The sequence below is a fragment of the Phycodurus eques genome, chromosome 13 (assembly GCF_024500275.1).
Source record: "Phycodurus eques isolate BA_2022a chromosome 13, UOR_Pequ_1.1, whole genome shotgun sequence".
Classification (NCBI taxonomy): Eukaryota; Metazoa; Chordata; class Actinopteri; order Syngnathiformes; family Syngnathidae; genus Phycodurus; species Phycodurus eques.
In genome coordinates this window covers 6,172,927-6,182,949 of record NC_084537.1, presented here as the reverse complement: position 1 = coordinate 6,182,949, position 10,023 = coordinate 6,172,927, and the positions used below count along the sequence as shown (strand labels likewise).

Below are 10,023 nucleotides of genomic sequence, written 5' to 3'. Positions count from 1 at the left end.
TAATATTAATTGTAGTTTTTTTTTTTTTTTTTTTTTTAACCAAAAATGCACATACAATGCAGTTCATTTCAATATGGGCAACTCGCCTAATTGGTTTGGCACGGCAATCAGCATACTGATATTTGAGGACCACAACTGCTATGGCAGGAATGGTTGACCTGTTTCAGGAACAAAAGTCATGTTGATCAAAAAAACTCAAAATTAAACAGTGACATTAACAACTGTCGCATGATGCAGCAATACTGTTTTTCTCAAAAGAAAGAAAATACCGTATGTCATTTGCTTTTGGAATTAATTTACTTCCTGCAGCTATTATTGAGTTTCCCTTGAGCGATGTATAGTATGATGCATTAAATTCGACAAACAAATAGATTTCATAGGAAAATGCAGAGGGAAACCCTTTAAAATAATATAAACAAAACAAAACAATACTTCACCTGCTTATTCAAAAATTCTAGCTTGTGGGAACAAGTGAAAGTAGTGGGTTAATTGTATGGTTGGGTTCTCAATCTTTGCTTCTACGGTAATTGCTAATTATTATTACATGTTAATTAGGGGCGAGAATCTCTCACCCCCCATGATTCAATTCAATTATGATTCAGACGGCTACTATGAATGATTATCAAATGCATCTTCATGCGTTTGAATCCATACATACTGTTTATTCCTTTCATCTTTTTTCCTGACATACTACTCTTACAATGGTGTTTGTAATGACCCATATTTCCATGATGATAAAAAATATAGATGGATACATTTACTTCTATTGCATTCCATCAAAACAAAAGGAAAGTACATATAAATATTTAACAACAAACATTTCTCATCATAGCAAAAAGCCAAATTGTTTTTTCCTATCTTGCACAAACTTGACAACGGTTTCAATAATAAATCTTATCGTGATTAATTTTAATTGGGCTCTGTCGCAGTCTTATCACACACAATCAATTACAAAGGGATGGTGCATCTGCGCTCATGGAGCTGGAAGCCGAGGCGCTCCGTGACGTTACGTCACTGACGTGTGAGGTGGCCGCCTTCCTCAGAGCCAGAGTCACACAGACCTGAAAGTCAGGTTGCATCCATCCATTTTCTGTACCGCTTACATTGGGTTAATCTGGGACCGTGGGTATTAAATATAGTGCCATATCATATGTAAATGTGTTTTGGTGTGACAAATAAACCCCTTGAATAAACAGCTTTCTAAAAATCTTGAGTTGCACAATTTGTTCCCTCCAAACATGCTGGAGTCTATACCAGCTAATTGCGGGCGGGAGTCCGGGTACACCCTGAACTAGTCGCCGGAAAACCGCAGGGCACATATAAACAAAACAACCATTCGCAGTCACATTCACATCTATGAGCAATTTAGAGTCTTCAATTGCAAACTCCACACAGGCGAGGCCGGGATTTGAACCCCGGCCCTCAGAACTGCGAGGTAGATGCGCTAACCGAAAGTCAAGTTAAATGTCATAATTTCTAGTTTACCATTTTTGGGTTTTGCATCACGGTGTAGACAGACTTAAGTTGCAATGGTGGATTGAACGGTAGCTTCACAGTTAAAATGAGCTTTTAGCTTTAACTTAACGTTATTATTATTGACTTGAAAGAGATCTTCAAGCTTCAACAAAATTAATATGTCATTTCATTGCTGAAAATAAGTCATTAGAAGACAAAATCAATCAGCCTATACGCAATTTGAACAACTTAATACTATTTCATATGATCTTTAGAGGCGGCACGGTGCCGACTGGTTAGAGCGTCAGCGTCACAGTTCTGAGGACCTGGGTTCAATCCCCGGCCCCGCCTGTGTGGAGTTTGCATGTTCTCCCCGTGCCTGCGTGGGTTTTCTCCGGGCACTACGGTTTCCTCCCACATCCCAAAAACATGCATTCATTGGAGACTCTAAATTGCCCGTAGGCGTGACTGTGAGTGCGAATGGTTGTTTGTTTCTATGTGCCCTGCGATTGACTGGCTACCAGTTCAGGGTGTACCCCGCCTCCTGTCCGATAGTAGCTGGGATAGGCTCTAGCGCGCCCGCGACCCTAGTGAGGAGAAGCGGCTCAGAAAATGCATGGATGGATGGATGATCTTTAGAGTTAAGTTTACGGCTCTTGTCGAATGCTCTCGTTGGGGGCCTCATCTAACCGCTGTACTGAGAGCGAAAGCGTACTTATTTACATTATGTTATGCAGAGAGTATCAGTCAAGCGAATCTAGGTGTATCAACTAGGTTGCTGAACTGGGTGGTCAAAGTAGGGTATGTCAGAAGTTCCACATGCATGTGTTCCACAGTAGATAAGCACAACCCTAAACCAGATGCACTCCCCCCCCCCCCCCCCCCACAAAATCATGATCCACTCAAAAGCTTGCTTGTTTCCTCATTTCATGAACGACTCAGGCAGTAGCACACACGTCGAAAGGCCATGAGCTCACAAAATGAGCAAAAATGCATTGTAGCAGTGCTAATTTACAAGAAATTGTTGAGAAAAATGCATACATATCGAGGAAAAAAGGTTCAAAAGGACTCGTTTTTATCAAACTGTACTCTCCTTGTGTGTGGAACAAATACAGACCATTCGTGTGGAAAGGTAGGCTTTTTACATTCATTGACTCCCCCCGCCCTCCACCTCCCATTAACAACTCAAACAAGTAATTTTCGCACCAGTTTTTATTTTACATTTACAATAGTAGTAGTAGTGATGTTTTTTGTAGGTTTATATTTTTTTATATAATTACATTTCAGCAGTATCATGATAATACAGCTAAAGCGGTTAGTTTGGAATTTGGCATTTTTGACTTATTATGACAGTTTCAGAGAAACTTTTATAAATAATAAATGAAGCGAATCTGTGGGTATTTTTGGTAATTATTAATCATGGATACACACAAGTGGTTGAAAATTCACCCACCTGTAGTTGTAGCTGAGACTCATGTTGTTAAATGAGAATATACTGTGGCTCGTTGTGTGGTCCTGGGAAACGGCTGCACCCCGGTTCCCTCAGAGATGGAAAATGGACAATAGCTAACAGACTTTGTACATTCAAATGTGCTTTTTCCCGACTGTGTTTGTCGCAGCCTACACACTTACTCTAACCTCAGGAGCTTCCGCGGCAATATGTGAAAGCTCTTTTCTCATCTGTGGAGTCGGCGTAATAGCTGCCCAGATGCAGGCCCATGTGATTCAGCTTGCTTTTGAAAAGGACCTCACTCAAAATTTGCTATCTGAGTGGAAGGAATGCATTGATGAGAAGGGTCGGCGCGGAGAGACGCTGCCTCACGCAATATTGGCACATTTCTCAAAATAGGTTTCAAATGTGTGTTTGTGCGTGTCTGTTTCATACATCCAACGCTGTTGAGCGTCTTGTTGGTTAAGTTTAACATGACGATGATGTGCGTCTGTGCTTCGTAAATAGAGGAGGAAAAATATGTACTGTCTGTAATTGTGCCCCCCACGAATTTTATGTACCCCCGTTAAGACAGGTCTGGCGAGGGGTCTGGCCACCATATAAATTGGGCACACATCAATGATCCGGTCGTACAGTCGGGGTCAATGACACAGTCAATGACAGTAGCTAATAGGCCCTTTTTTAAAGTTTCACTTTAAAAACACAAAATCTGGTGTGAAAACTTATGGAATCTGAACCACTTCAGTTGTACAGCTACTTGATTGATAACTTTCTGAACATTGAGGGGATCATGAACATCGAGGGGATCCATAAAACCAGCTTACGCGGGTCTACTGAAAGAGAAAGATCTCTGGTTACCAAAATTGTGACGACTGCAGCAACAGCCAAGGAACGGTGATGGTTGGCAATTTCAAGGGTCCTGGGGAAAGCGAAGAAGTGAGGCTCTGGCCTCTTCCTTCCTTCAAAGGAAGTTGCTGGTTCAGGAAAATGGTGGTTGATGACCAAACATGCACTGTAAGAATGATGCCCCTGTGGTCATGCAAGGAAGATAATTACAATTGTACTCGGCCCAGTTTAGTTGATTGGAGCTGGAAGAATTGTTTTGAGTTCCTGGTTGAGTTGCTCTTTTTGCTGTTGCATTGTGTAGATGCCTAAAGAGAGATTGGAAGATGCTCCATTTACTTGATAAAACTGAGGAAAATAGTGGGCCGTTATCAAAGACAAGATCAGTGGGATAACCAAGGATTTTGAAGACCACTTTAAGTGTAATTTCCGCTATTTATTTAAAAGATGGGCGTGTCGGCATGAGGCCAAAGTGCGCCATCGCCGAGAAACACTCAACAATGGAAAGGATGACAGTATGAAGCTTAGATGGATGGCTAGTAATGAAATACAAACCAATATGGGACAGAGGCCAAGGTCTGAGGTCTGAGGAGGCCAACGCGTGCCTTGTGAGATACTGGTTCTGGCTTCAGACCATATAGGAGGCAACACATTTTCGGATATCGGCTAATGTGGAGTATCACCAGAATCCTTGTAGAAGTGCTCTTCTTGCATTTTCCTTGTACATATGTAAGTCCCAGAAATGCTGGTATCCATGCTCAAAAATTGAAGTTTAATTTGTATTTATATTTTATTCGGATTTTCAAAGAAATCTTCAGTCCTCTGTATCGGCAAAGGCAGGAATTTCACCCCAGCTGACTCTGGGCGAGAGGCGGGGTACACCCTGAACTGGTCGTCAGCTAATCGCAGGGCACATATAAACAAACAACCATTCGCACTCACTTTCACACCTACGGGCAATTTCGAGTTTTCAATTTATCTACCATGCATGTTTTTGTTTTTTGGGTGTGGGAGGAAACCGGAGTACCCGGAGAAAACCCACGCAGGCACGGGGAGAACATACAAACTCCACATAGGCGAGGCTGAATTTGAACGCGTGTCCTCAGAACTGTGAGGCAGATGTGCTAAGCAGTTTCCACCTCCTTGGTAAAATATGACATCTTTAAACATGTATTAATTTTGGAAACATTTGAATAATGCTGTTTGAGAAGTTTAGGTCACATGAGTTGCGCTGTGGCACCTGAGGCTCGAGAATTGGAGTATTTCACCCAATCATAAGTCTTGAGCCAAGTGTGCACAGTATTATGAGTTTGTTCAGCAGTGTGCGTCAATGACCTACTTGGGCCATATTTGAGTATTTTTTTAAGGAATGAAAAAAATAACGCCGCTTCCTGCAAATTGAAAACACAGCAGCATTTTGAATACTGTCATACATTTCCTAAAAATATTGTGATTTCATTTTGAGGCTATATTGCCCACCCGCGACTGGGAGTGTTTCTGCTTCGCATGAAATGAAAGCATCACATAGGTGTTGTACCGCCTTCATATAATTGAGGTCACTCCTAAGGTTCTCACTCCAACCATTTGCATACAACCTTGTAATGTAAAATGAGATAGGATATGTAGCCAGTGATATTGATTTTACCTGTGAGAGGAAAGCAATGCAATGAAACATCAAAAGTCCATCGTCCAGCAGAAAGCCTCCTATCATAATTAGAAAAGCTTATCTGGTTGGTATTTTTTGAGAAGCTCCTCGCATCCAATAATAATATCGAAAGGACATTCCAGTCTGAAGACGAAGTCAACCCTGAATTCACCAACAATCAGTCTGGGTCCAATATACGATTCTGTTTTGCTGAGCTGCGTGTGTGAAACAAGTATAACACATATCATGCCACTTTCATTATCATCACACACAAAAGCTCAGTGGCGTACAGTCTGGGACTTCAAGACCTTCTCTGCTGGCCTAAACACTATCAAAAGCACTACAATGTACATGACATTGTATTAAATTATTTCCAACAACCTTTTGTCTTTATATTATAATGTGTCTTGGCTGCCCAGCTCCTGGTCGTGTGTGGGTTATTTTAGGAATGTATTTTTTTTTTGTCCAAACAGATTTCAGCTTCAATTTGTTTCCATGTCAATATAATCTGCACAGGCCCTTCAATGCCCTAAATGCTGGTCCATGCCATGTACACACAATAGCAACGGCTGTTTCTTTTTCAAACCAATCACATTTGAGATTCAATGAACAGGGCCAACTAGAAAGCTCATCGTGATACTGGTATTCTTGTGTCCTTTCATTGGTTGATTAGAGCAAAAGCTGAACAGTCAAGCAAATTGCCAAACATGGTGGTAGTATTTGATGGTATGGGGCTGCTTTGCTACTTCAGGACCTGCAACACTTGCAGTGATTGGTGGAAGCAAGCAATCAGTTCGTGTCCTCAAGCTGAAGCACATTCTACACCAGGACAACAATCCAAAACAAACCACCAAGTCAAATTTAGGGCCATCCATCCGGGGGCTGCGTCCGCCGATCACTGTGTCCACCTGCTGTGCTGTGCTTAGCGCCGGAGTATCTATCAGCAGACGTCGGCTGGATATGGAGTTAGTAATGGACAACAGCTTGCAGCCCTAACCTCCACCCATGGCTGCTAATGAGTCCCAGCCCTGGCATATCCCTGGCCCCCCAAACTGCAAGGTTTGCCACACTGCTTGACCTTGGTTCCAAACTTGGCGTGGTAATAATAAAACCCGTCGTCACCTAGTGCTGTGTCTGTAGTGTCCTCCAGGGGTGGCGGCGGGGCCCACGTGAATGCGAGTGCGAATGTTTGTTTCTATGTGCACCGCGATTGGCTGGCGACCAGTTCAGGTTGTACCCCGCCTCTCGCCAAAAGATAGCTGGGATAGGCTCCAGCACACCCGCGACCGTAGTGAGGCCAAGCGGTACGGAAAATGGAATGATGATATCATACATGTAAACATGAAAGAAGCTCTGCGGTGATACATTGTAGAGGTTGAAAGTTCCTACAGGTGCTTGGAAACGGTCCCCTTCCAACATCTCCAACATCAAATGTTCAACATCTCGACACAGAGATACTCAAACAGAGTTCTGAACCCAGATCACCGTCCTGTTGTTACCACCACACCAAGTGCCACACGAGTGGAGGCGAAAGATAAGAATGAATGACAAACTTTACTGAATGTTTATGTTTTATGTTCGTCCTCCCGTGCTCAGTGCTGATATCAGCTTCGCAAAGGGTGCAAAATGCATGAAACAATCCACAAAAGGCCACAAATGCCAATGCAGCGGACTGTAGGCCAAAACACTCTCTTCAATAAACACATGTAGCTGGTACTACCCGTCATGAAGACATGTGCAGACACTCGTGAGAGGTAGTGAGGTAATGCGTACGGACACTACTTCACAAGAAGAATCTTAACAACAAAAGCAGCATTGTTACTGGGCAATTGGGTGAATCTATTCAATGGCCATGATGATGGAAATTGTACTTATTTTTAGGGAGACTCGCTGAGAACTTGGTGGTGTTGTTGTCGTTCTTTTACCTAAATCACATCAACACACACACTCAGATTTTTGCATTGAAGGTAATACATAAGCAACATATCAACACCTTATACATATTTAATAGTCGCGTCAAATATGCGCTGTGTTCGGGGTGGTGGTGGAGGTAAGGGCAGGGGGAATGGGCTTGGGATAGACCAATCACGATCATCTTTGCATCTGCAGAGTTGTGAAGATTGTTGATTATATTTAATTTTAATGTAGTCCCGCTTGAAAGTGGACATTTGTGATGATAGTAATAATTTAGACACGCAGATGGTTCATTTGTGATACCTGTCAATGACATGATGTCATCTTTGGTAGACTTTCCCATGAAGTGACCTCATCGAGGAATGATTGTCTCATTTCCTCCAAACATTCTTACCTCCTGCCACCTCGCTCCTCTGTCAATGTCCTTGCTCCCCAATGGATTTTCTGGTGGGAGGAGCTCGCATGAAAACATAGGAGCGAGGAGCAAGGAAGTTGCAAATATAGAAATGAGATGAGCCCAGAGAAGAAAGTAGTAGTAGAAGAAGAAATCGTCATTTTGTGAATGGTATATTTATTGTGGTGAATGACTTGTAATATGTTATCCAAACACTCAACACAACCACTTCCATTCATTTGTGTCTGGCACTGTAATTACATTTTTAACATACTGCAATGTTGATGAGAAGTGTTTGGCCTCAGGGAGTGGGAATGAGCGTGATTGGTTGTTTTCAGACACAGCATGATGCTTGCAGTAAGCCATCTGCAAAGGTTAGCCATTTTATTTTGTATTTTGACGGAAGTAGGATATAAAAATAAAACAAAAACATTCTGTTAATCTTTGTCAACATATATCTCTCAGAGGTAACAAACACATTTGGTCTCCGGGGCAGTTTAGTGTATCGGTAATCTCTTACTGCCACTCCTCCTGGGATTGTCCAATAGACTCGCCTCCACTACACACACATGCTTTGTGTACATAAATATTAGTAGAGTTGGATCAGTTCACTCCTGACTTGTTCTGTGTCACACCACACACCAGTCAGGTGCTGATGCTGAAGTTTGTATTTTCTATTATTGTCTTCCTTCTTCAAATATTAGAATATTGGATGGTAAATTGAATGAATGAATACTTGGTTTTGTCTCTGAATATCTTTTGTCACTGCGCGATGTGTTTTTGTAAGTTGGCTGTCCCAGGGCATTGTTGGGTTCCTGTTAGCGCTGGTGTAGTATTGTATGTACAGTATGTAACACAGAATGGTGACTATATTTGGGCCCTTTATTATGCTTTTGCAGGGACACTTTTAGTACATTGTTAAAAGTTTTTATCTTTCAGTCTGTACTGGAGTCAGAAATGGTAGTAATGGTGCAATCCTCACAGTGTAGTGATTTATATTAGCTGATTAGATTTTCCAATTACCTGTAGTGAGAATATTTAAAAAAAAAATTTCAGTGAACTTTAGAAGCAATTTCTTCAGCTTTGCAAAAAGAGCAAAGCAGTAGTGTTTAAATATTTGGAGTTCTTTTTCAGTTCCAGACAAATGTTTTCATAATCACATTAAACAGCTCATACTGAAGTGGTGTTGATAAATTTCGTTGTTTGTGAAACTTGTTTAATATGACAACATCCTGATAGTCCTCATCTTTTAAAGCAGGTGATGCTGTGGTAACATTAGTCTTTAACTTACCTTTAACTTTACCTTTAGTCTCACGAAAAAAAATATGACTTCGTTCTCAAACTATGTATTTTTTCATTTCAGTGTGGCTCTATAAATTTAAAAAAAAAAAAAAAAAGTCCCTACAAATCAGGTACTGATCAATTGGCAGTGGAGTTTCATGTGTCTCCAGAAAATGTGGTCCTTTTAAAAAGGTAATTTAACTGTTCTAGACATGTCAAATGTTATTTGAAAGGGACAAAAAAAGTACACATGAAACGATGATGCTTGTTTTCAGTGTTATCTTAAATATTTATTGCTGTTTAGTGGTGGTGGGGAGTTCAATTTATAAACAGCAGCAGTCAGTGGGTAGTCCAAGCATTTCCTCCAAACTGTTAATCTCATCGCACAAAAGGCCACTTTGTTATTGCAGCTGCTTTGCTAAAAAATGCAAATCTATTACAACATGTTTTTTTTTTTAATCTAAATTATTTCTTAGAGAATTGCTTCCATATCATTTGGTCAAGTGTGGAGTTGTTTTTTTTTTTTTTTAATGTGTTTTTTAATTCCGTGGTCATTTAATTTAACTAAGCATAAGGTCAAAAAAAGTGTTTGGAAAGTGTTGCCTCAATCTTTTCAACCCACCCCACAATCTGCCCCCCAACCCTCACGCCTCGACTCACCCTATCCCTCTCTGCCTGTCACATGCTCTTTTCACAGCATAGAAAAGTTTCTGGATTAGGGCAGAATTAACACAAAGCGGCGACGCCACTCCAGCTACATTCCCAAACAACACTTGAAGAGGCACAGGAGGGACAGCGACTGAGAGAGTGACGCGACTGGGTGAAGACACTCGAACGAACGCCACCTCAGAAAAACCTCCAAACTATTGATAGTAGGGGGCAGACAAGTTCATCTGAGAGAGGGAGGGAGCATCAGAGAGGCAAGGATCTTTGGCCACGAGGTCCTGAAGGATGGAAGAGAAGCAGGTTGCAGGGATCCTGGTGAGTTCGACGATCATATTCATACACACTTTCAAAAGCACTCAACAAATCCCCTCTCCT

The 10,023-nt window shown here is 41.5% G+C and overlaps 1 protein-coding gene across 1 annotated transcript in view; it reads left to right on the top strand.

Annotated features, from left to right (window-relative positions):
* Positions 1-9,907: 9,907 nt before the first annotated feature.
* The window catches only part of slc6a9 (solute carrier family 6 member 9), a 53,805-nt gene continuing 53,689 nt past the window's right edge, over positions 9,908-10,023 (top strand). The window contains exon 1 of the mRNA XM_061693745.1: positions 9,908-9,963. Coding sequence (XP_061549729.1) covers positions 9,934-9,963 — 30 coding nt within the window. The 5' untranslated portion in view covers positions 9,908-9,933. The remainder of the gene's footprint in view (positions 9,964-10,023) is intronic.